General features: G+C 39.1%; 1 protein-coding gene across 3 annotated transcripts in view; it reads left to right on the forward strand.

The window, feature by feature from the left end:
- The first annotated feature begins 1,794 nt into the window (after nt 1-1,794).
- ZFR (zinc finger RNA binding protein) overlaps nt 1,795-27,531 on the forward strand; it is an 80,632-nt gene continuing 54,895 nt past the window's right edge. For 2 of the 3 annotated variants that reach the window (XM_028097956.1, XM_028097958.1), the window contains exons 1-6: nt 1,795-1,914; nt 2,214-2,313; nt 19,028-19,051; nt 20,552-20,834; nt 23,090-23,234; nt 25,669-25,887. In XM_028097956.1, the coding sequence (XP_027953757.1) occupies nt 1,878-1,914; nt 2,214-2,313; nt 19,028-19,051; nt 20,552-20,834; nt 23,090-23,234; nt 25,669-25,887 (808 nt within the window). In that variant the 5' untranslated portion in view covers nt 1,795-1,877. The remainder of the gene's footprint in view (nt 1,915-2,213; nt 2,314-19,027; nt 19,052-20,551; nt 20,835-23,089; nt 23,235-25,668; nt 25,888-27,531) is intronic. The other variant, XM_028097957.1, reaches the window with a different exon arrangement.

The raw sequence follows: 27,531 nt of genomic DNA on the forward strand, positions 1-27,531 counted from the left end.
ACATTGATTTTTCCCCCCAATGTTCTACACTTTCTCTTTTTTGAAATGAGTAAGAGGATAAATCAGACAGGTTCTTAGAACTCGTACCTTTGTAGGAGGTGTGGGGGAGCCAGGTTGGCACAAGTAAGAATTGAGGTATTGTTTCTGCTGTGGCATAAGAAGGTGGGATAAAGCCCTAAACTTCATGAGTGAGTTCTGATTCACCCTTTGCATTTCTTTTTTTTTTTTTAGATTTTATTTATTTATTTGAGAGAGAGAGAATGAGAGACAGAGAGCACGAGAGGGAAGAGGGTCAGAGGGAGAAGCAGACTCCCCGCTGAGCAGGGAGCCCGATGTGGGACCCGATCCCGGGACTCCAGGATCATGACCCAAGCCGAAGGCAGTTGCCCAACCGACTGAGCCACCCAGGCACCCCCCTTTGCATTTCTTTTTAATGCTCATGTTAAATATTAGGAGGGGCACCTGGCTGGCTCAGTTGGAGGAGCATGTGGTTCTTGATCTTGGGGTCATGGGTTCAAGCCCCACATTGGATGGAGAGATTACTTAAATAAACTTTTTTAAAAAAATGGTTAGATTATTTTTTTTAAATAAATAAGTAAATAAACATTGAGGAGAGGCCAGTAGCAGAGGGTATGGGGGCATGGGCATGGAGATGAGGAGGAGGTGAAATGGAGCACTTATGCATTGATGGGAGGTAAGGTGGAAGGAAGCAGTCAACAAGAAGAGGGACTGGACTGTAAGAGGAAAGAGAGTGGTTGGAAATGAACTGGGAAAGTAAAGAGAGAAGAGCAAGAAAGCAGAGGGAAGAAAGAAATGCTTGCATGAGGGAGAGTATTCTTGCGTCCTTACCATGAAAGATCTGGCCTCCTTACCAGGGACCTTTCTGAAGATCCTATCTCCTTACCACTCAACTCCAGCCACAACTAACTTCCTTGCTGCTCTTGAGCACTCTGGCTTTAGGACCCTCGATTTGCTGTCCTTCCTCCAGGTATCGACCAGGCTATTCCCTCACTTCCTTTAAGTCTCAGCTCAGGTGATTGCTGTATCCACACTCTACATAAAACAGCACCTCGCTCCTATCTTTCCTAGGCTTTACTCTTAAAGCTGCAATCACCAGCTCCTATACTATTTGGTCATTACCTGACACCCTCCTTCTCCCTCCCCAGAAGGTAAATTCCATGTGTGCAAGGGACTTCATTTTCTTCGCTGATGTATCTCCAGGACCTAGCCTGACACTGCCAGGGGGTGGGGGTGGGGGGTTGCTCAACACACGTTGAAGGACTCGAGGAGTGGGTGCAGGTGGGGGAGAGGGTGTTGGGGAGGGGTGTTTGGGGGTGTGCTTCCAGCCCAACAGACTAGCATTCTTTTTCTCTCTTCCCCTGTCTTTCCCTCCCCAATTATGAGACTAGAAACAAGAAGCAGGAATGAGGCAAATAAGGAAGCATGCAAATTAGTCCAGCTCATATTCTAATTTAAAAGTGCACGAGCGAGAAGGACTGAAAGGTAGAGAACATTGCACCACGCAAAAATGAGAGAGTGAAAAGTAAGAGAAGGCTAACAGACGTCACTCTCTCTGGTCATTCTCCCTGATCCCCCCAAGCAGGGCGAGGCGCTCCTGGCACTCTCCTCTATAGCCCCTGTTGTGGCTCCTTGTCACTACCACGTTGAAGGCGTCCAGACCCGCCTCGGCCGAGGCCCGGCACGCGCCAGCCGGAGCCGCGAAGGCGGCCGGGACTACAGCTCCCAGGGTGCCGAGCGCGGGGGGCGCCTGCGCAGTGCGACGGGAGGCGGCGGTCTGTTCTCCGCTGAGGAGGAGCGGGGCAGAGGAGGGAGGCAGTGGGTGAGAGTTCAGAGTTCAGCAGCAGCAGCCCGAGCCCATGATTCCCATATGCCCTGTAGTTTCTTTCACCTATGGTGAGTATAATGTACCCCGCCGAGGTCCCTGCCCGGCCCCTTCCCCGACGCGGGGCCGCGGGGAGGCGCGGGGGTTGGGGCTGGCTCCGGGGAGGAGGCGGCGGCCGCCACCGGGGCGTGCGAGTGAGTGAGGGAGTGCGAGGCGGGAGGGGGGAGGCGGCGCGGCCGCGGCCCCGGTCCGGGCCCGGCGAGGGCGACTTCTCACAGCTCCTCTCTCTCTCCCTTTCCCTCCCTCGGCGTCTCTGCCCCATCGCACCTCTCCTCCCGCCATGGGACCCGACTCTCCATGCCCGCCGCAGTGCCCAGCCGGCTGGGGGAAGATGCCAAAATGGCGACCGGCAACTACTTTGGATTCACCCACAGCGGGGCGGCGGCGGCGGCGGCTGCGGCCCAGTATAGGTAACGGCTCCCCGCCCTCTCCCTTCTTTCCCCGTGCTCGCTCTTCCGCCCGGATCCCGTCGACACGACGCCCCCGCGCCGGCCCCCGCCCGGCGGCCCCGAGCCTCGGCCCGAGGCGGGCCGGGCCCCGCGGCCTCTCCCGCCCCGCCCGGCCCGGCCCGGCCCCGCGGCAGGCAGCGGCCCCCGCTGGGGGCGGGAGCGAGGGACGGCCGCGGTGTTGGGACGTGGAGGGCCGCCCGGGCTTTCGGCGGCCCCGCAGCCAAAATGGCCTCCCGCGGCCTCGGAGCCCAGCCGCCACCCCCGCCCGGCCGGCTGAGGGAGGGAGCCGCGGCCGAGGCTCGGATCTCCCCCCAGTCTCCGCCCCGCCTGTCCAGTCCCCACCTCTAATCGCCCTCCCACTTGGGGAATGGAGAGGGTGGGCGAAGGGGAGTGCCGGAGCGCGCTGCCCCCCGGCCTCTTCCGCGACGCCTCCCGTGCGCCCGTCTCCGCCCGGTGCTGCGGCCCCCAGAGCCCAGATAACGTGTCGTTTTCTCGGGTACTTCTCCTTCGGCTCCTCCTGCCCCTCCGCTCGAGTCCTGCGAAACAAACTGCGGGTGTCACTACATTCATTGGGTTCCTTTAGTTTTTCCTTCGGGGAGAGATGTAAACATACCAACCACCTGTGAATTTGTAGTTTGTAGACTGGAAAAGATGTGCGAAGTTTCTAGTACTGATAAATGAATCCTCGGCCTTGTTCTAACCATGGAGTTTAGGCTGGGGGTGATGGGGGCGGTAATAATTCCCCTTGGCGGGTCTTTCTCCTGGGGCGTGGGGGTGGGGGGAGGTGCAAGTGAGATTATACTGATTTACTGTGATGCATCCTATGAAATCTCCACGTTAAGGGAAGCTCTAATTTGTAGCTCATTATACATCTTATCAAAAGAGAAAAACACGTTAGATTTTTTTTTTTTTTTTGTGGTCGTTGTTGCTTTTGAGTCAGAGACATTCTCTTCAGATTCAGAGCATAAACCTACAGGGTTCCTAAGTGACAAGCTTTTTATAGAGAGGGAGATTATATTAGGTATCTGTGTGTTAACTATTTGGTTAAACCCAGGTAATTTTTTCATCTCATTAACTTCAAGCGTTGGGTTGTGTAATGGAAAGGGCATCATCACTGGGAATCAGAAGACCTGGCTTCCCTGTCGTTTTTGCTCTTGTTTTTATGACGTTGGGGACATACTTATTTGGGCTTTCATTTTCCTCATCTGTAAAATGAGGTATTGGGCTATCTTCTTGGGTAAAAACCTGTAATTCTGAGAAAGTTGCCGTATTTCATGGATTTCTGAGATGCCATTTATTTGTAAAGAGTGACGTTATTTTATGTATCATTAAAAAAAATTGCTGCCAATTAAGATATACAATGCTTAAGACCCCATTGATTTTAAGAGCTGTTAAAATGTGTGTGCAATATATTTACAAAATTGGTATTAAATTTTTATAATTGTTTTAAATGTCTTGAATGCATGTGGCATTTTTTACATGTTTTATCTTGAGACATATTCCAGAAAAAGGACTGAGATGACAAATTATTGGGGCAGAATCTTGGGGCTTTTCAGATATTAAATTCTTTGTTTATAAGTCATGATAATTAAACTAACAAAGTGGCAGTTACTTTGATAAAACCTTTTAGAGCCAGTAATTTTTGTGGGGAGAGAAAAAAAATCAAGCCATTTTCTTTTTCTGGGAAACAAGATAGCTAATCAGCATCTGTGCTATAAATCCTGTGCTACCAAGTACTATGTGTTCTAGACAAAGCTGTATTTAACCATTAAAAATGTGACTTGTTTCACACAGTATTTTTTGTTGTTACTGTGGGCAGAGTGATAAATTTTAGGATTTTTTACTTAAAATATAGTGGGTTCTTTGGCAGTTTTGAAGTATTTTTTCTAGTGCATTTCTACAGACAAAAATGGGGGAGGAAATGCCAACTTAAAGATACTTAATTTTTTTGACAAAATAGTTGCATGTATGTAATTTATTCTAGTATAGAAAACTAGTACAGAATTTCTGTATCTAATTTCTTCTTTGGCTTTGAATCTCCTCAAGTTTCAGTAAACTGTAACAGTCATCCAAATTCCTAAATTGCTTGTTTATGTGTATGTCTAATGAGGAAAGACTAGTCTTTGGACTATACTTATTTATGCATAGGTATGTATAGCAAAATCGTTAATATGCTCTGTCCTTTTGTATAGATACAGTACATGGAAAGTTATTTGCTTTTAATGGGAAGAAATCAGGACTAATAATGCTAATACTTTGGCTCAAGGAAGATAAGTAGCAATAATAAAAGGATATGCAAAGAATGCTGTGATGATGCTTATTTTTCTTCTGTCTAGAAATCTCTATAATGTAACTTTTAGGAAGACCAAGGCTTACTTTGCAAGTTTTTTGTTGCTGTTGTTTGTGGGTTTTGTTTAATTTAAAGGATGCAAACTTGGGGAAATTTTAAGCATTTACAAGTGGATTGATAAGAGTGGTTGCTACACCTGTCGTTGAATACAGATAACTGAAACTAACCTAAATCTTCATTGCATTCTGGTTCTTAGTTTTCTTGGTTATAGCTATGTAAAGCTATAAATTCTGCTACTTCTAACTGCTAACCTCTAGATAAACTAAGTTTTTCATTTGTATAATGCATATTAAATATTTTTGTGATAAGCATTTACTTAGTCTTTGTGCTGCATGTTCCATCAGCTACTGAATATTTTTCTTCCTTTTTGTATATTTTTAAGTCAAGTAAATAAACCTACTATGCCCATTTACCACTCTAGCAAATGCAATCTTTTCACTTTCTGACCTTTCATGTGCTTTTTCCCCTTGGAAATGAGGAAATCAAAATATTTTTAAAGTATTTGTATGTGTTTATGTGTGTGTTTTTGTGGTAGAATTAATTTGTGGGGCACAGGACGGAGCAGATCTCAAGTATAGTGAAAAAATAGGATGGCTTCGCAGCAGAAAGGGGACTTGGTTGGGTAGGTAACCTACTTTAGTTAGAGTTACCTTTTTTGTTTGAGAAGATAGGCTTACGGATAAATCTAATTTTGTAAACTTGGGAAAAAGTATTTCAACGTGGGGTAGCAGAGAATGTGGGGAAAGATAATCCTCAGTAGAAAAAAAGCTTTCTGATAGTTTCATAGGCTCAAAATCATTTTTTTTTCACTCCTTCATTGGAGGTGATACAGAAGTTCTCATAGGTATTTACTTGTAGAAAGGAATTTGTGGCATACACAAATATATGTATATGTAATATAAAGTAATCCATTATATTCCACTGTTAATAGGACATAAACATTTTTTTGAGTTTTAAACAGCCAGTTTCCCTTTAATTGTTGCTTAGAAAAGCCTTGGACATATCAATTTCTTGTCATCTATCTAATCAAGCTTCTTGTCTGTTACCTGGATAACCTAAATCTTTAGATTGTGCTTAATTAAACTAATTTTCTTTGTCCTATATATAACTTAGTGTATCATTGAATAACTTCAATAAAGTTAGCTATTTGAAAAAATCATTTGGCAAATTTTTTTTTAACCCTTCTTATATCTAGTATTTATTGAATTCAAAGGCTTTAGGGTAGAGATTGTATAAAGATGCAAAATAATTACCCCCATATTCTTAGAGTCTTAGCAAGTATTGTTAAATGGTAAATATTTTAAGTGGATCGTGGCCGTTTGCCGGACATTAGTTTAAGCATCTGCTAGGAAGGCATCTCATCCACTGATTCTTGAGATATCTTTAGTATGTCTGTTCCTAAAGGATAATTATCTCTTCACTTCACTGAAATAAATGACTTGGGTAGGATGATTAGCTGGTGAATTTTCCTTTTTTCTCCTTCTCTTCCTTTTTTACTTATTTGGAATGTAGTGTTAAAACTATGTCTTGAGGAAAGAATTAAGAGTAACACTAGTAAGGTAGAAAAGGAGTAATCACTAACTGAGAAGGTGAAAAACCAGGTGAACAGGTTGTTGAAACCAATCATGGTGATGGAAATTTACTGGCTCTACAAAAAAGAAGTTCTGCAACTGCCAGTTATATCAGCTTTCATTGTTGAATCAGATCTTGGGATTCATATTGCATGAATGAGTTTGAAATAATGAAAATGTTCTAAAAGGATTGCTGCTGTTACATTGATGATATTTCCTGTCTATGTTATTAATAGCCTTAAGAGTAGTTGTGAGCCAAAATATTCTCATATAGAATGTTTAAGGTGTAATGTTTATGCTTTTGTAAACGGCTTTACAATATACTGTCAGGGGAAGAGCATAGATTTGGAGCTTGTTAGATTTGAATCCCAGCTCTATTTGATCAGTCACTTGGCCAAATCATTTCATTTTTCTGAGACTTCCCTTGATTAACCTTCCTTCAGGTAAAGATTATATATAAAACCTTCTTCCCTAGTACCTGATTTTTCAGGAGGCATTTTACCAATGTTAGTTTTCTATAAAGTATAGGTATTTGAATAATACTGTAAGGATTTTAAAGGAATTCCTTAGTTGATGTCTTTCATATACTTTATATAGAGAACTTTCTAATCTCAAGGTAAAATGTTTTAAAAGTAGGTACTTGAATATCAATTGATAGGTCTCAATTTCCATGTCAGTTTAATGGGGAAGGAAGGAAGTTTTTTATTTGCAAGCAGCAGACAAAAATAAGAGAAATAATAAGCATTCAGCAAATTTTCTGGATCTAAGATCCTGCAAAAATTGCTAACATTACTGTTTCAGCAATACTGAGTTAATAAAATTTCAAATTAAATCTTGTTTTTATATAGCCACAAAACCTATTAAGTAGAAATAAAACTAATGAGATATGCAGAACGCTTAAGAAAAAAATACATTAGGATATAAAGCCCATAAAAGAAGACATAAATAAATGAGGATGGGCTGGGTTTGTGGAGTGAAAAAAATCAATACCATCAAGTTATCAATTTTCTAAGTAATCTGTAGATTTAATGTAATTCCAATAAAAATCGCAACAGGTTTTTTTGGGATAACTGGATCATAAGAGATTCTAATGTTGGTAATGAAGATAGTATTTGTCCAAAAGTAAGACTTGTCCAAAAGACTTGTAAGATACGACAAGGAAGGTCTTGTGTTATCACATACCCAAACTTTGTTCAACAGGAGCATGTGGTATTGTACAGGGATAGACAAATAGATCACTGGATTAAAATAGAGATCCCAGGGGCGCCTGGGTGTCTCAGTTGTTAAGCATCTGCCATAGGCTCAGGTCATGATCCCAGGGTCCTGGGATCGAGCCCCACATCGGGCTCCCTGGGAGGCCTGCTTCTCCCTCTGCCATTCCCCCTGCTTGTGTTCCCTCTTTCTGTGTCTGTCTCTGTCAGATAAATAAATAAAATCTTGGAAGAGAGATTCCAGAGATAGAATTATGCTTATGAGCGGTTGGATTATAATGTATAGCTGTTTAAATAGAGATATTTGTAAAACCAGCCAAATTATTTTTCAGAAGTACACCATCAGGTTAGCCGGAAGACAAAGCCTTGGGCTTGTAAGTGTAGTAGTAATTGACAGAGTATGTTAGAATTACTTAGATACATGATTAAAGGTATGGAGTGCACCTACTGTGCTCAGTCATAAATTGTCCTTGGCACTCTTCCCTCATAATTAGGGTCACTGTTTGGAGTATAGCATTTCTGAGTGTTGTGTGAAAGCTGTGTGCAGTACAGCTCTTTAATTCATGCTTGTAGAGGACAAATTTGTGAAATAAAGATTACATTGGGCTTTTTGTTTTAATATAAGTCTTCTCATATAAATATGTATGATAAAATACACTTTTAGGGAGTAACACATGGTATTTAATGAGCATCTACAATATGTGCAGTCCCTACACTCAGGAGTTTACGCTTCTGTGAGATGGGAGTGGGGACAGATATACCTGCAAATAACCATGCCATGATAATGATCATACCTGAATTTTAATGAAATACTAAAATGGGGAATTGGAGGATTCTGACTATGGAGTTTGAGGTACGCTTCATGGTCTTTCACTCTGAAAATTGAGAGAAGATCATTTTATTTTTTAAAGCATTTTATTTTATTTTTTAAGATTTTATTTATTGGAAAGAGCATAAGCAGGGGGAGCAGCAGTGGGAGAGGAAGAAAGCAGGCTCCCTGATGATCAGGAAACCTGACATGGGGCTCCCTCCCTGGGATCATAACCTGAGCCAAAGGCAGACGCTTAACAGACTGAGCCACCCAGGTGGGGGCTTACTTTTTTGATAGGAAAAATAATACAAAAGCCTTTTATTTTTTTTTTAAGATTTTATTTATTTATTTGACAGACACAGTGAGAGAGGGAACACAAGCTGGGGGAGTTGGAGAGGGAGAAGCAGGCTTCCTGCCCAGCAGGGAGCCCAGTGTGGGGCTCGATCCCAGGACCCTGGGATCATGACCTGAGCCGAAGGCAGACAGATGCTTAACGACTGAGCCACCCAGGCGCCCCTACAAAAGCCTTTTTTTTTTTTTTTAAGATTTTGTTTATTTATTTGACAGAGACACAGTGAGAGAGGAAACACAAGCAGGGGGAGTGGGAGAGGGAGAAGCAGACTTCCCGCCGAGCAGGGAGCCCGATGTGAGGCTCGATCCCAGGACCCCGGGATCATGACCCGAGCTGAAGGCAGACGCTCAACGACTGAGCCACCCAGGCACCACCTACAAAAGCCTTTTAAACAATAATCATATAGTTGAGGGCAAAGAATGCTGTGATTTGTGAAGATGGCTTTGTAGCTTCTCTCACTCCTACCCACCCCAAACCATTTTTTTTTACTATAAACAGAATGCTCATCATAAAATGTAAATTCAGCACAACACTCTTCCGCTTAAAATATTCACTGGCTGTCCATTACTTTCAGAATGTCTGGTTATCCTAGCTTTAAGAATTTCAGGATCTTATTTTACACATTTATAATTCCTTATCCACATTTATGAAATCAAAATACTTCTGAAAATACTCCTAGTAAGGTTGTAAAACATTTGACAATAAAAACTGACCTTAAGTGTCAGGAGGCCATTTTTAGTTTTGTTTTTCATCTCACTTAGTGTGAGTGTTCCTGTCTTTCCTGGAGAAATTTTTCTTGAGTTCAGAAAGTTATAGGGCACTTTGGTTTAATCAACTTATGGTATTTATCAGCTTTTATTGTACCCAAACGCTTGTGAGTTTTTTGGTGTGTGATTTTTTTTGTTTTCTGGGTTTTTTTTTTTTTTTTGAGTACTTTTATTTACAAATAGTTAAAAGGATTGACATTTCATGACTTTTTCTTCCTCAGAGGTCTTCCAAAGAAAATCTGCTTAGTTTTAAAAGTGGAATAAAATTCATTTTATCTTGCAATTACTATATGGATCCATTGGATCCTTTTTATAAGTCTAAAATTTACCATAGGGATTTTATTTTTTCCTATCTTGAAACATTTTGCTATTTCATCTTCCTAGGAATTATTTCCTCTTGTCGCTTACTGCCAGCCACTCTAAAAAAGACTGATACAGGCGCCTGGGTGGCTCAGTCGTTAAGCATCTGTCTTCGTTAAGCATCTGCCTTCGGCTCAGGTCATGATCCCAGGGTCCTGGGATTGAGCCCCGCGTCGGGCTCCCTGCTTGGTGGGAAGCCTGCTTCTTCTCCCTCTCCCATTCCCCCTAGCTTGTATTCCTTCTCTCGCTGTCTCTCTCCCTGTCAAATAAAATCTTTAAAAAAGAAAAAAAAGACTAATACAATAGGAAAATGGAGGAATGTTGGAATCACCTAGAAGGGTGGTATAATAGTGAGATAATTGGAAGATATTGCATTGCCCAAATTTTTGCATCTTTTTTTTTTTTTTTTTTAAGATTTTATTTATTCGAGAGAGAGAGCACGAGCAGGTTGAGCGGCAGAGGGAGAAGCAGACTCCCCACCAAGCGGGAAGCCTGGTGCTAGGCTCAATCCTGGGACTCCAGGATCATGACCTGAGCTGAAGGCAGATGCTTAACCAACTAAGCCACCCAGTCGCCCAGTTTTTGCATCTTTGAAGATGGTATGAAAAAAAGTAGAGACACTGCCTTTATAATTAGCTTTTAGTTTTTTCCTTCAGCAAAGTTGAGGATTCCAAATTGTCCATACTCTGTCCATATTGGTAAAGAAGAAAACACGGGAAGATGTTTGACAATTATTAGATAAAAAACAATGTAAATAACAGCATTGCTCTAGACTAATGATGGTAGTGAAATTGATTGTAAAAGCAAAATCTCAGACTAAAAATCTTCAGATACAGTGTCCTAACTGAATTTTTTTTTTTAACTGAGGAATCAGTGAGTGAAAGATAAAGTTTTTCAAAGGATAAGAAAGTAAATGTGGTGTGTTTATCCACTCAATCAATAGGAATGACTTCATTATGTAATAATACTCCATGACAAGATCTTGAACATCTCAATTTGCTCAAAGTATATCTGGCAGCATTCTTTCCTCTTTTGTGATGCTTGTGCACCAAAATTTACTTCATATAATTCATTAGTGGACAGATGCTGAAGGCAGGTATGTATTCAAAGATAATTGGGAGGAAATCGATGGTGTAGAAAGGAAAAGATTGATTATATTGACCATTCCAAACTTAAAATTGAAAATGTTTTGCAATTATGGAGCAAAGAAGATGACTGTCTCTTAAAACCATCAGATGTTTTTTGTGTGGTTTTTTTTTTTCCTATTTATTTGACAGAGAGAGAGTGCACACAAGAGCACACAAGCGGGGAGAGGGAGAGGGAGAGAGAGAAGCTGAGCAGAGAGCCTGATGCAGGCTTGATCCCAGGACTCTGGGATCATGACCTGAGCTGGAAGGCAGACGCTTAACCACTGAGCCACCCAGCCGCCCCAATCCATCAAATGTTTTTAAAAATTTTGTAAGCATTGTGTTTTGACAGTTCAAGTGCAAAAAGAAGAACCAGAAGTAATGATAAGGTAGAACTCATTAGAGATATATTTGAAATCTGCAATCAGCATTTATGAGATAGAAATGTTCCAGGTTCATGCATAAAAGTTGATTAGCAGTTCTGTTCAGAGAACATGGTTTGTTTTAAAACCAGGAGCATATGGAATAAAAATTTGGGTCTGTTGCTGCTTTTAAGAATTCTGATAATTTTTTTTTATTATTATCCCTTATACTTGTGCAAATAATTTGTCAAATGACTTCAAAAATACAAAAGTGCAAAAGGTCCAGTGGACCCAGGTGTAAATGGTAATGGCTCTTTCTTGGTATACTGTGAGTTACAGATCCCAAGAAAACAGTTTTCATACTACATTTAACCACTCCCTGCCCCAGTAGTAGTCTACTAATGTAACGTGTTAGTAAAAGTTGTAGGATTGGTTATTTTCTTCTAAAATTCTATGATACAATTATTTTAATAGTATTGTAAAGGTAATGGGAGCATGATACATAATATCAAGTGTACAGAATAAAGATGGTTTGTCTTTGGGGTGATTCTGTGAGGAAGTTTAATTTTGCATCTTTGTGAACACTATGAAATATTAAATGTAATTTAAAGAAAATCTGTCCGTAATTTGGTAGATACACAAGATGCCATAATTTGACCTGGAAAATAGAAAAGTCCAACAATGTTGAACATTTCAGTTTGGACTAATGAAAAGATCAAATTGTATTTTGTATGCCATGAAAAGGAAAAAAGTGTTTGCCTATCAGTTACTTTGCCATTTTATCCAAAATTGAAAATAATGCACACACACAGAGAGTATGTTTTCCAGGGGAGAAAAAACACATCCAATAATGTGAGTGACAGAAGCAGTCTACATTTTCTTGATCAAGACTTTTTCTCATTCTTTTTATAAGGTCAGAATGAAGATTCTGCTTCTGTTTTATAGTAGCTTCTCTAGAAATTTAGCATGAATATTTCACGTATTCTAAAGTTAATCATTATCTTTACTTTCCTAAACAATGTGAGGACTTAAAATGCTTTAACTTTAATCAGTCCTCTCCTGATTTTTGTGCTGTTATGTACAGTATTTCAGATTTTAACCCCACAACCAGTCATTTTTGAATACCGTTATTTTATATAGTCAGTGATTAAGTTTACCTTCATATTTACCACTTTTTTAACATGACATTTATTCATTCTGAGATCATTTTCATTCTTCCTAAAGGAAATCTTTAAGAATGTCCTTTAATATGGGTCTACTAGTAATAGTTTTTGATTTGTTTTAATCTCACTTCCTTATTTTGAGAAGTCCTCACTTAGTCTCTGTAGGCACTTTTTTTTTCCCCCCGCAGTGCTTCTCTTTGTCTTTGTTGGGGCTTTCAAATTAATCTTTCATTAATTTTGGGAAATCTCAGACTTTTTTTTTAGATGTGTTTCCTCTATTCTTTTTCTCCATTTGCAACTCTACTTAGATGTAACTTAGCACTTTTTATTCTATCCTCATCTTTTAACCTCTAATAATTTTCATCTCTTTGTCTCTGTGTGCATAATGAGGAATTGTGGAGATACTTTCGAGTTCACTCATTTTTTTGTCAGCCATGTCTAATCAGTTATGTAATGCCTTTCTAAGTTTCTGATTATAATTTTTATATACTGTATTTCATTTTTTGTGAGGTCTGTTCTTTTAAAAATAAAAATTCATCTGGTGGTTTTTTTTATCAACTTCTTGGTCCTTGGTCTTAGTTCTGATAGTCTAATCTTTTACCTTTCCTTTTTTTTTTTTTTTTTTAAGTAGGCTCCACACCCAGTGCAGAGCCCAATGCAGGGTTGAACTCAAAACCCCGAGATCAAGACCTGAGCTGAGGGTACCTGGGTGGCTCAGTCAGTTAAGCGTCCAACTATTGGTTTTGGCTCAGTCATGAGATTGAGCCCCGCATGGGCTCCATGCTGAGGAGTCTGCTTGAGATCCTCTGCCTCTGCCCCTTCCTCTCTCTCTCTCTCTCAAATAAGTAAAATCTTAAAAAAAAAACTGAGCTAAGATTAAGAGTCAGGCGCTTAGTGGACTGAGCCACCCAGGCGTCACTCTTTTACCTTTTTAAGTATACTTATTTTATATTTTATAGTCAATAATTCTAATACTTACAGTCTTTTCAAATTTTTTATTCTGCAAACTCCTGCTTTTAGTAACTTTTCTTATGGTATTTGTTGTGATGTTTTTATTGAGCTCTCCTGTTTGTTAGAACATTGTAGCATTTAGAGAGGAAAATACGTTTTATGGCATCTGAAAGCACTATCATCTCAGGGATATATTAAACTAACTACTTAGCTTCGAGTTTTCTTAGATAAGGTGAATTCCAGAACCCAAACCTAGGGGAAGACTGGCTTGTCATAAAGAATTGTCAGGGGAGGGGTGCTTGGGGGGTTCAGTCGGTAAGCTCCTGAACCTTTGGTTCAGGTCATGATCTCAGGGTCATGAGGTGGAACCCCCCATGGAGCCTGCTTAGGATTCTCTCCCTCTCTCCCTCTCTCTCTGCCCCACCCCTCCACCCCATGCCCACACACTGCTCTCTCACTCAAAAAAGAAAAAAAAAATTATTAAGGGAGACTTCTCTCCCCTTTACCCAGAGCCAAGGCTGAGCTAGGAAAGTTTCTTCTACAGTTTTCCCTTACAAGGGAAAATGGACTTTTTTCTAGTTCACCTTCTGTGCTGGTTTCTTGTGGGAGTCCCAGAGTTCTAGGCCATTGCTTCCTAATACCTTTCTTGTCTGCTGTCACAGAAAATGATATTTGTGCACAGCACACTAGGTAAAGTGGGAGATTTTGAGCCCTGGATAGGGATATTGCAGTTGTAGGCAACAGACCTGGGGCTCTGACCATGTGCACTGCTCATTTTCCCTGAGAACTGTTTCACTGTTACAGAATAGAAGAAAATGTTTTTGTTTAAAGGTGTAAAGAGCAGGGAAATGAATGATGAATCAAAGTTAATGCTCTATATCATAAAATGGTAGCTCTTGAAGCTTATGGTTTTGAGACCCCTAAAGCAGTTATAATTATTGAAGACCCAAAGAGCTTTTGTTTATGTTGATTATATTAATATTTACTGTCATAGAATTTTAAAAACATTTATTAAATCATTTTAAAATAAAAAGACTACTACATGTTAACCCCAAATTTCTTTATGGAACTATAAAAAAATAACTATTCCTGTCCTCCAATAATAGGGAGACAAGAGGCATTGTTTTATATCTTTACAAAGATTTTTATAAATCTTTTTAATATCTTAATTAAAATGGTTGGTTCTCCATCTGCTTCTGCATTCAGTCTGTTGCAATAAATTGTTTGGATTAAATTATATGAAGGCAATCTGTAATTGAAAAAGGGATAACCTCCTGGATCCTAACAGTCCTTGGATCATATTTTGAAAATCACTGCTGTATAGAAATTAAAAGAGGTATAGGAATGTTTTCCCTGTTACCAGATGCCACTTATATGGACAAGCCATTGGTATGCATAGTTGTTTTAATGCTGGTAGTGACTATAACTTTAGTATAATGTAAATCCAGGTCATATTAATGGAATTTGAAAGCACTAAAAATGGGCTTGGAGTTGGGTATAGGTTAGGGTCGAGACCAGAAATGTAGAAGTTAGAATTGAGTTGGAATACCTAGACAGGAGTAATTTAAATTTGTGGTTGTTGGTCATTCAACTTGCCAGTTTGAAAATTATGTTTTATGCTCCTCCCAGAATAATACATAATGTAATTAAAAATAGAAGGGATTCTTTTTAGATTTTAAGAGAGAAAGAGCACGCATGCACGTGTAGTGGGGGAGGAGAGGGAGAGAATCTCAAGCAGACTCCGTCCGCACCGAGTGTGAAGCCTGATGCAGAGCTCAGTCTCACAACCCTTATGAGATCATGACCTGCGCCAAAACCAAGAGTCAGACGCTTAACTGACTGAGCCATTCAGGCACCCCTAGAAGGGCTTTTAATGAAAACAGCATTCCCTTATTTTCCTAATCCCTTCTCCCCAATTCCACTTTGTAGCGACTCCCACCTTTAATACGTTCTGGTTTTATTTCTAACTCCCTATCATTAAATAATGTGCTTCTCTGTGTCTTTTTATTTTTTTAAGATTTTATTTATTTATTTGACAGAGAGAGAGATAGTGAGAGAGGGAACACAAGCAGTGAGAGTGGGAGAGGGAGAAGCAGGCTTCCTGCCAAGCAGGGAGCCCGATGCGGGGCTCGATCCCAGGACCCTGGGATCATGACCTGAGCCGAAGGCAGATGCTTAACAACTGAGCCACCCAGGCACCCCTCTCTGTGTCTTAATTTATTGACTTTTTATGCATTATATTTTTATTGCCTACAATCACAGTTAAGATTTAGTTCATACCCTCTCATGCCTCTTATTTCTCCTTCGAAGTTCAATGATAGGGCTATTTCTCTTACTTTCAGACACTCCATTTCCAACAAAGGTAGTCTGTATCTCGGTACTCTCTATATTAGGAAAAGAATCTTGAAACTCTGGTGCTTTACTTTCCCTCTTTCCCCACCCCATCCCCCAACTTAGCTCTAGTTCTACTTGTGATTAACATTTACATTATATTCTGTAATCATAGTTTATCTTCTGTAATTTAGGTTGATTCTAAAACTTTTAAGGCAGAAACTTACTAATAGGACTGTAAATAGGACTTAACTGTGAATCCAAGTGGTGGTGGTCTATGATTATCATTCCTAATGTCTTCCATTTTTACAACCCTGTACCACTTAATAGAAGAATCTTCCTCAGTTCAAGTTCAAATGGATGTTTGGTGTTTTTTTTTTTTTACACCCTACTAATTGCTTAACTGTGGTGTCTTTTACCAGGATCATGCCTTTCTTGAGCAATGCCCTATTTGCTGAAGTCTTTCATTGCCTTTTTTTCCCAAAAATCTTTTTGGTGCCTTGATTGTATCTTAATATTTTTTCAGGTTCCTAGTCTACTGTCTGTTGTCCAATCCTTTATTTTCCTGGACATCTCTCTCCTGGAGGCTTCTGTCCTTTTTTTTTTTTTACTTCGAGTCCAAGCTTGCTGCCTCTTTGGGCCTGCTGCACAGCTGGTGACCTGGGCTCTCATCTCCCTCCTGGGTTTGGATCCACTATTTATAGGATCCCATGATTTCTTTCTTGGTTTATTTTTTGTTAAAGTACATCTTCATGTCACTTCCAAAGAAAAGGTATATAGGAGATAAACTCTCAGTTCTTGAATGTCAAAAAAAAAAAAAAAGAAAAAACCAACAACCACCTTTATTCTGTCTTAATGGTTTAGCTGGGTACAGAACTCTGTATTAATAACCATTTTCCCTCGAATTTTTTAAGACATTAGTCTACTGTATTCTAGCACTAGTGTTATCAGTAAAAGTCTGGTTTTCGTGTAGTTGTATGCAGGTGACTTGTTTTTCCTCTCTGGAGACTTTGAAAAAAATATATATATATACTTTTTTAACTTTGAGATGTTGTGAAATGCTGTATGTCTCGAGGTTTTGTTCTTTCATTCTGCTTTGTACTCTGTAGGCCCTTTTTTTAAAGAATTTATTCATTTATTTGAGAGAGAGAGGGAGAGAGCACATGCAGGGGAAGCGGCAGAGGGAGGTGAAGCAGGCTCCCTACTGAGCAGGGAGCCTGATGGCAGAGCTCTATCCCAGGACCCTGGGATCATGACCTGAGCTGAAGGCAAATGCTTAATGAACTGAGCCACTCAGGCACCCCTCTGTAGGCCCTTTAAATTTGAAAATATGTGCCTCCCTTCCAGAGTGGGAAATATTCTTTCTTAATTTCTTTTATTTGCTTTTTTCTTTTCAGAATTCCTTCTAGTTGGATATTGGACTTCCTAGATTTATCTTCTCTTTTATAGTTTTTATATCCTGATCTTGCCTATATCCCTTAACTTTATCTTCTAACTGGTGTTAAGTTCTTATTTCATGGATACAAATTAGAGTTTGTGAAAATTCTTGTTTGTTACATTGAGATATCCATTTCCTGCAGGATTATTCCTGTTTCTTTTGCAGTTTATAGTAGGCTTTCTTTGGTGATTTTGGTCGGCTGTCTATTTTGGTAAGGACTCTGGCTGGTTTCACTTTCTGGTAAGCAAGGAGAGAGCTGGCCATTAACCTCCAGGTGAAGTCCAAGAATGTAAAAGTGTAATTACTTTTTAATATAAATAATTCCCTAAATACTTTCTCTGCCTTTTTCTCCCCCCAAGAGAAATACCCTTCCATTTTGTGTATGATTCTTCAAGTATTTCTTAATCTTGTTCATCCCATATTTTTATGTTTGTTTTATGATTTATTATTTAGTTTGTCCTGGTTTAAAACTGATTTATTAGATTTATTCACAAAGGATATTATCTAAATAGAAGCTTCTTTTCTGCTGGATGAAAATGAAAGTTTTTGCATATTTCACAAATATGTTTTTATCGCACAAGATTTGGGTTTTTATTTACTTATCCTATTTTATTTTAAAAATCATCTAGTGACCATTAAGTCTTAAGTTTTATGTAGGGATATAATTTAATACCTTTTATTCTAACACTACAAACTAGGCAAAACCTTGGTTTAAAATATTTCAACCTAAGATTAATTTTGCTTAAACTAATTTGAACTTGATAGGACCTGAATTTTTAAAAATTTACTTACTTTTTTAGACTTAGCCACTAGATATTTAATTGAATTGGTATAACCCAGGCTGGTCAGATACATCACATAGAAGGCAATTTTCTAAGGATATTTCAGATTGAAAGAGAATTTCCCAGATGGGTTTAAGATGACAAACTAGAAAATCTTTATTCTGAACAGCAGACCACTGCCCTAGCCCTTAACCCGTGGGAATTGGAACTAAATCATTATTCTTCATGATGCTTTTGGTAGAGGATATGGTTCCAGCCACATATCTGAGCAGATCTGACTATACAGATCAGAGTTAGGTTAGGCAGCCCTAGGCATGGAGTATATGATAATTGCTAAATGTACTGACATCTTGTTATATGGTTCCTGGGAAGGGAGATTATAAGATTTATTGTTCAAACTGAGACACATCGGTGTGGGAGCATACTGTTAATAATTATGGGGGGACAATAGGCTTAAACCAGAGCATATCATCATCCCTTTTTTAGTCAATGGACCTTTAAGGATCAGAGGCAGTATAAATCAAATTGCTTGCCTAGTTGACTTGACATTCCTATTCTATTCCCACTTTGTTTTTTGTCCTATAGGACAAGTTTTGGAGACCAGGAAGTGTGAACAGATATTCAATAAAGAGCAGTGGGATGAATGGAAACTGTATAGGAATCCAAGATTATCTGAATTTTTACATAACCAAACCCTTTTTATGCAGTGTAGTCTGAATGTGTGAAATTTTATCAGTAAATGTTAAATACAAGCTTCACAGAACTGGTGTATTTATATTTTAAATATAATTCTTTTTCAGTTCTAGGAATTTTGAAGAAATAATAATGTTATTGGCATTTTTTCTTAAGGATATGGAATTATCCATAGAAAGTGTCAATCCCAAACCAATTTTTCCACTATTACAATTTAAATTTCCCTTTTCCTGTCTTTTAATTGTCATATATGTAGAAAATATTAGCTACTTTTAATATCAAAATGTGGAAAACCTCATCCGAATATAAATTATAAGAGTTTCTTTGGACTTTGTTCTAAGTTTTTGTTTTTTTTTCTTTTTCATATTGGGCTGAAATCTGCCACCCTTCCATCCATTGGTTCTAGTTCTGTTCTCTGGAGCAGCATGGAGTAAGTCTCTTCTATTAGAAGGCAGCTCTCCTATCTTCCCCAGTCACCTCTTCTAGACTGAATGTTCCCAGGTCCTCCATTTTTTATGTGAAATAATAGCCATACTTATAAGCTTCATATTGATTCCCTTTGAATACATTATAATTATCAGTGTTTTCCCTAATACAGTTAAAATGTGATGGCCCCAAATTCTAATTCTATGCCATATTTGTATGGTAGTGTGCACACCAGTGAAGAATATACTGTACTATAACCCATGAATCAGACACTTAATAGAGCAGCTTCAGCTTATGTTAGGTATTTTTTTCTTAGCTATTCTTAACTGTTGGCTCATATTAAGACTTAACGGTCATGTAAAACCTGTCAGCTGAATAACTGTTGGGGCTCTCCTTTTTTTAGAAGGCATTTCTGCCTTGGTAATTAAGCTTTAGCAAGTGTAATTGTGAGTGTTCTAGAGAACCTAGACCAACAAATACACTTTGATGTGCTTAACATCTGTAAGCCTTGGTTTTATGTGACATAGACTCTCAATTTAAAAGTTAAAATTTTTAAAAAGTTAAACATCACTCTGAGAACTTTAGCTGGAAATTTTATTTGATTTACAGTTTTGGAAAATGTTTTTGCCTCTTTGAGTTTTAAATGGTTATGATTGCAAAGTATCTGGCTTAGGTCTCCTTTTGCAACATGTGCTACCTTTTTGAGAGAAAAATAAATGTGTATAATGAAACGCTGCCTGTAACTTGAGTAATTTATCTAAAATAATAGAGAGTCCATTGTAGGTTTTGTGCCCTAGAGCAAGATTTCTCAACCTCAGCACTGTTAACATTCTTTGGATAATTCTTTGTTGTGGGTAGCTGTCCTGTGCATTGTAGGATATGTAACAGCATCACTGGCTTCTACCCACTAGGTGCCAGTAGCACACATCACCACCACCTCCTCTGCAGTTTGACCATCAAAAATATCTCCAGACATGGCCAGATGTTCCTGGAGGGCAAAATCTCCCCCAGTTGAGAACTACTGCCCTAGAGTATCACAAGTATTTAAGTCAACTGGGTAATAGTTTTCTACTTTAAATGTTTTCTACAGTTGGAGTTAGAATGTAGTATTTTTAACATGATTTCTTTGTAGAGATTTTTTTTTTAACTGTAGAACATAATAAAGAACTCTACAAGCAACAAATAATTTTTTAAATTCCTAGTTTCATCAAGTTTTCCTTTCTTCCTAATACTGCATTTTATCCCAGTTTGTCGACAAGTCCCTGCTTTGTGATATGGTCCATGATCTTAAGCATAGTATGTGTGACTGTCTAATGCATTGAGATTAAGGAATAAAAATTATACAACAGTAACAAATACGGTATTGACTAGGCTTATTGAGTTCAAATACTTGGTGTTTTGTAGTCCATGATTAAATTTCTTGAAAATGTGCTTTTTATTTTGTTAAACTCTTAGATTTTAAAATTAAATTGTATTATGTTTATTCTTCTACTCCACAATATAGCCAGCAGCCAGCTTCGGGTGTAGCCTACTCTCATCCAACTACAGTTGCTAGCTACACTGTCCATCAGGCTCCAGTAGCTGCTCACACAGTTACTGCTGCCTATGCACCAGCGGCCGCCACAGTTGCAGTTGCCAGGCCTGCTCCAGTAGCTGTTGCAGCTGCTGCAACAGCTGCTGCTTATGGAGGCTACCCCACTGCACATACAGCAACTGACTATGGTTATACCCAGAGACAACAAGAAGCACCACCACCACCACCCCCAGCTACTACACAGAACTACCAGGTAAGAAAACTACTAGTTTCAGTAGTCTTAACACACAGGCTTCAGTGACCCCAGTGTATGATATAATGTCCAAGCCAGTGCTTATCATACTTGGGTCTTCCAAAATACAACTCTGATGATAGAAATGAATGTGTATTCTTAGGTAATTTAGGGGCATAGTCCAAGCATTAAGTTCCCTTGCAGTGAGTTTTTAGAAATAATTCCCCTGAGTCCATTCCAGTCAATTTTATATCTATGTCTGCTTTAATTAAAAATATCTTACATTAATTGCTGGTTAAATATTCAACCAAGGTTTTCAGAAAAATGAAGACATGGGGAAGATGCTCCTTGTTTGTACTATGGCAGTGTTCCTCTGTCTCCTATTTTGAGAACCATGAGCCTAAACTATATGGGCCAAACAATTACATAGTGTCTTCTTAGTACTTAACAAGAGCAGAAATTCTCTTGCCTGTACATTCTTCCCCTCAAAGTATTCTTTCTTAGTATGTAACAGAAATTGGTGCTGCTCTTATATCCTGTAGTTGCTTTTGGTTCAGTCTTATTTGAGACATGAAGCTCTAATTCCCTTTTATAGTACTATGTTTATTATGGTACTAAATTACTACTTATTTAAATTTGGTTCTAATCCTTTATTTTTCTTTTAAGATTTATTTGTTTGAGAGAGAGCATGCAGGAACTGGGGGAGAGGGAGGGAGAGAATCTCTAGCAGACTCCCTTCTGAGTGCAGACCCTGACGCAGGGCTCAGTCTCGTGACCCTGAGATCATGATCTGAGCCGAAATCAAGAGTCTGACACTTAGCCGACGGAGCCACCTAGGCTCCCCTGGTTCTAATCCTTTAATAACCTGCTTTCTGTTTGTTTGCTTTAGGGTCTTCTGAACTTTGCCTAGTTTTTCTATGTTCTTTCTAAAGTATATGAATTTATTTTGCTAAGTAATGAATTGACATATAAATTATAATGTTAGTATTTTTTCTTAATATTTGTCAAATTACGGGGCACCTGGGTGGCTTAGTTGGTTGGGTCTAACTCTTGATTTCAGCTTGGGTTGTGATCTTGGGGACATGGGATGAGCCCCACAGTGGACTCTGCTCTCAGTGGGGAGTCTGCTTGAGATTCTCTCTCCCTCTCCTTTGCCACGGCCCCCTGTGCTCTCTCTAAAATAAGTAAATTAATCTTTAATAAAAAGATATTTGCAAGTTACTAAACTCAGAGCCCCTTTTGCTATGTGTGATTATTTTCATTATGTCCAGAGATGAAATGTAATAAATTTTCATTGTTTTTAATAAGGTGTATGAAGCCCATCATTTTCTGGGCCCTGCCTACTTCTTGAGCCTTTCCACCTGCATACCTTCCCATCCCTCCTCACTTTGTTTAGTGCCAGAATTCACCCAGCTCACCTTGATCTTCACTGCCTTGGAGATTTATATATAGTGTTCCTTCTCCCTAGAACCTGTGTTCCCCTTTCCTCTCCTCCACCCGGAAGCTTCTATTCATTATGTTAACGATAGTGGTAAACAGGGGCACCTGGGTGACTCAGTCAGTTAAGCGTCCCTATTGATCTCAACTTAGGTCTTGATCTCAGCTCAGGTCTTGATCTCACGGTCATGAGTTCAGGCCCTGCGTTGGGCTCAGTGCTGGGCATGGAGCCTATTTAAAAAAAATAAGTTGTAAATAATAGTGGTAAATAAAAAAGAATGAAAAGAAAGCTGGAGTAGTGGCAAAGTTTAAGACACGCAAGTGGTCTTTACTATGAGATCCATTTTTAAAGCAAAACTTCTATGAATTTCTTAATAGATTTTTTTTTTTAAGATTTATTTATTTGAGTGTGAGAGAGAGAGTGAGGGAGCGAGCAGGGGGAAGGGAGAGTGAATCCTCAAGCAGAACCACCCCCCTACCCCAGAGCACAACACCAGATTTGATCCCAGGACCCTGAGATCATGACCTGAGCCTAAATCAAGACTGCTACTTAACCTACGGAGCCACCCAGGTGCCCCTTTCTTAATAGAATTTTAAAGATAAGCATTATTTTAAAATGTGTCAGTGGTTTTTTTTTCCTGATGTAAAATTAAACATGCTGCTTGAAATGGCTTTAACCTTATTTTCAAAGTCCAGAATTGAATGCCCTTTGTTTTGAATTTGACTGTTATACCTAGGTCAATAGTTAGTTTTTTTTCCTTTATTACACTTTTATATAATAGAGTTAGGGATTTTTCCTGCCACTTACAGCAAGATTTTCTTTCATTCCCTTTCTTTAGGACTCGTACTCATATGTAAGATCCACTGCTCCTGCTGTAGCATATGATAGTAAGCAGTACTACCAACAGCCAACGGCAACTGCTGCTGCTGTAGCAGCTGCTGCCCAGCCTCAGCCTTCTGTTGCTGAAACCTACTATCAGACAGGTGGGTTTTATTGGCATACACAGTTTCATTGAAAACTACTGAAATACATTATTCAATGTGCTTAATGAAGATACCCTTTTGAGTCCACCTAAGCTATTGTGTTCTGTTATCTCAAGAAGCAGATTCTAGCCATGTCCTTCTCTTCTGCTGCTGCATACCTTTGAGTACCAAAGAGTGAGAGGGCTATGGGGGCAAACTGTAATCATGCCCTTCTCTCCCTGAAATGTATTTGATTTCTAGGAGTTGTGCTGATAACTTCTGGCCACATCCTTATCTTCGCCAGAAATGCCCAGAACATACTGCTGATAGCCTTTGTGTAACCAGTGGAAACCCTTGGTGGGCCTGTATTTTTAATGCATCTTTCTCTGATCAGTAATGACAGTTGGTTCTGTTTCCAGCCTCTGATACTACAGTAAATGTAATGGTTCAAATACAGGAAATACTTTGTTTTCAAGAAAGCCCACATATTTAGTCTTTCTTTTTTTTTTTAAGATTATTTTATTTTATTTTAAAGATTTTATTTGAGAAAGAGAGCACATGAGAGGGGGGAGGGTAAGAGGGAGAAGCGGGCTCTCCACTAAGCAGGGATCCCAATGCGAGACTCGATTTTATTTATTTGTTGAGAGAGAGAGAAAATTAAATAGAGAGAGCACATGAGAGGGGGGAGGGTCAGAGGGAGAAGCAGACTCCCTGCCGAGCAGGGAGCCTGATGCGGACTCGATCCCAGGACTCCAGGATCATGTCCTGAGCCGAAGGCAGTCGCTTAACCAACTGAGCCACCCAGGCGCCCCTTATTTTATTTTTTTAAAGATTTTATTTATTTGACAGTGCGCACACTTGCCCATGCACAAGCAGGGGGAGTCACAGGAAGATGAAGAAGCAGGCTCGCCCCTGAGTAGGGAGCCCGATGTGGACCTCCATCCGAGGACTCTGGGATCATGACCCAACCCAAAGGCAGATGCTTAACCCACTGAACCACCCAGGCACCCCAAGATTTATTTATTTTAAAGAGTGTGAGCAGGGGGAGGGACAGAGGGAAAGAATCTCAGTCAAGAATCAGATGCTTAACTGACTGAGCCACACAGGCACCACTTGTAGATTTTTTGATAGAGATTCAGCTGAAAACTTTTAAACAAAGCTTTCTGAGTTCAGAAAAGTAGACAGTTCCTTTATTTTAGTTACTTTTGAAGGACCGTAAGAGTGTGGGTAGAGCCTTGGATTAGGAAGGAGTAGGACTGGCTCTCGTACTGGCCTTACCACTAATGTGGTTGAGTGAGTTTTACCTCTTTTCATCTCTGTTATTTGTAAATGAGGTAGTTGACCCAAACCTCTCTACGGTACTTTTAGTTCTAAGATTTCTGTGAGTCCCTTAAAAGTGGTATAAAAATATTTTGAATTGTAATGACCAACTTTTCTTATAGTTTCTTCTCTAAGAATATGTGGGTACACTGATCTGTAGTGAACTTCCTGGTTAATTATCAAAGTTAGATTATGTTAAAGAGTCAGAAGAGTCTTGATTTAGTCTTAGCTCTGACATTGACTATGTGCCTTGTAAGCCATGGAGCTCTTCGGACATTAGTTTCCTTTTGTAAAATGTCCTCGTGTGTGTTGTGTGGATCAAGTTTTATACTACATGTAGATAACCATTTTATAAACTTTTAAGTGCTGTTTATTTAAGGTGCCTTAACTAAGCATAAAGTGAGTTCAGCCCCCTGATAACTGGGCCTTTATCAGGAATTACATTTGTATGCTTTAGTGATCATTAATAAGATTAATTATTAATTTAGGGCTTAATAAGGTTCGTAAGATTCTTAAAGCGTACGTCTATTTTGGATATGATTAAAGGCAGCAGAAAGTTTAACAGAAACATGAATGGTAGCCATTTAAAAAAACAGTTGCACTCAAGCTGTTCATATTTGAAGAATTAAGTCAGTGGCACCTTGTGAGTTGGAATTAGACTGAAGTTCACTATAGATAAATTAAAATATGAATGGTATATGAACAAGTTCGATATAATTAAACATTGAAATTTTTACCGTGAATTGAAATCGTATTTGAGGCTCTTTATTCTGTTCACAATATTAAGCATAACCCTCAAGTTAGACTGACTCTCCTAAATACACACATGCCTTTTCTAAAAACTTTATTAGTACCTGTTTTAAGTAGTACTGCTATTTCAGTTAGTTGTAAATTTGGACAAAATGCCATTCTGGAAATACATAGAAAGCATCTGGGAAGGGATGGTAAATGAATTTTATGTAGATGTTATATTTTATTTAGTTGGTAATAAGAATTTCAACCCTTTTGCCAAGAAGAAATTGCTAGCATTAAATTTACAGTTGATATTTACACTTTTTCTAATTTTCAAGAATATTGGTACAATAACTGTTGAGGTTCACCTTTATAATTTTCTGAAATCTCTTTGCCCTTTTAGCCCCCAAAGCGGGTTATAGCCAAGGTGCAACTCAGTATACACAAGCCCAGCAAACTCGACAAGTGACAGCCATAAAACCAGCCACACCAAGTCCAGCTACCACTACTTTCTCCATTTATCCTGTATCTTCCACCGTACAGCCAGTAGCAGCTGCAGCTACTGTGGTGCCATCCTATACCCAGAGTGCTACTTACAGTACCACAGCAGTCACTTATTCTGGTAAGATGGATAAACTGTTTAAATGAGTAAACAAATCAAACTTATTAGAAACTATCTTGATATTCTGTGGCATGATCTTACTCCCAGTAGCAAGAATTGAATTAAATAGGTGTTGCTCTATGTGTCTCATGTGACAAATGGACCATACTCTAAGTTGTGTTTTTAGGGTTTTTGTTTTTTTAAGCCAGGAGATACTAACAATGTAAAATGCTCTTTGGGCATTTGAAAGGCAGTTATGCATGAGTCCTGGGCCTCGCATTGCAGTTAGAGAAAATAACACCTAGTATTTTACAAGGTTATTTTTTTTTCTGACTTTTCCAAATGAATTTGAAAACTTAAGGTTAACATTCAGGGACTACCACTGACAAATAGTATTGTTTATTTCAGCCACCAGGGAACTATTTCTTTATTATCAGGAATAAGTAATCTTGAAAATAATTGGGTAGCCTTTGTAAATATCCATAAGGTTGTTATATAACATAAGTGTCTTGGAAGGACAGAGTAGCTCTATTTTCCTGAAATAATCATATATCTATTTTATTATCTTATTACGGAAATTATATATTTCCTTAAATCATTATATTAAGAGAAATATGTTCATTAAAATCTCGCTATGTCCACTGCTTTTGCTAATTTCTAGCTAAGGTACTTTGCATTATTTCAGTGATTAAAATCACATGTTGCTTTTTTGTAGACATGTAACCTTGTACTACTATATGGTTGGTTCTGCATTTTATTTCTCAATACCTTGTCTTATTCTATGGATGATTTAAGGCAATATGGGCAATTTTAGTTCTTGATAATTATCGCAGTTTGGGTGTTAAAACCCTAACTACTGAATTAAAAATTTCTTTTGTTGTTTTTCAGAGTTTGTTTTGAGAGAGAGTACGCGGGCACATGCTTAAGCAGGGGAGGAGGGGCAGAGGGAGAGGGAGAGAGAATCTTAAGCAGACCCCACACCCAGCACAGAGCCCAAGTCAAGAGTCAGATGCTTAAAGGACTCAGCCACCCAGGCGCCCTGTTTTTCAGATATTTTTATTTCTTATCCTATGACAAATGCTTATGCTGGGTGCTGGGGATATGGTGGTGAATTAGGCAGATGTGGAGTATTTAGGAACAAGTTTGTTGTGGCTGGAATACAGAATATATGGGGTAAATATCAGGAGATAAGGCTGGAAATGTCAGCGTGAAAAGCCTTGCAGGCTCTGTTATGATGTCTGTCTTTATCTTGTGGGCCAAAAGGGTGCCCAAAAGGAGCAAATTTATAAGTTAACTGTGACAACCAAGCAGAAATGAATTGGGAGTGAGGAGAGGTTATTCCCAGATCTGTCATTCAGGATTGCCCAGATACAACTTTTGTGCCCCTCTTTATCTCTGATTAATTTTTATTTGTATCTGATTAATCCGTTATAACTATAAATGGGATTATTTCAGTGAGCTCTGACTGGACACATTTTTTTTTAATGTCCACATTCAACAAAATAAGGAGTACGATAGTATCCTTCCCTGTTACTGCTTCTGTCTTATATGTTCTCCTCCTCCCTCTCTTTTCTGTCTCTCTTCCATTGTCTCCATTACTTGAATATATCTTACACAGGATGAAGTTAATTATTTTTATTTACTGTTATATTATGTGAGTATATT

The sequence above is a fragment of the Eumetopias jubatus genome, unplaced genomic scaffold (genome assembly GCF_037043125.1).
Source record: "Eumetopias jubatus isolate StellerSeaLion01/CBP00866 unplaced genomic scaffold, mEumJub1_p1.0 scaffold_5, whole genome shotgun sequence".
Taxonomy (NCBI): domain Eukaryota; kingdom Metazoa; phylum Chordata; class Mammalia; order Carnivora; family Otariidae; genus Eumetopias; species Eumetopias jubatus.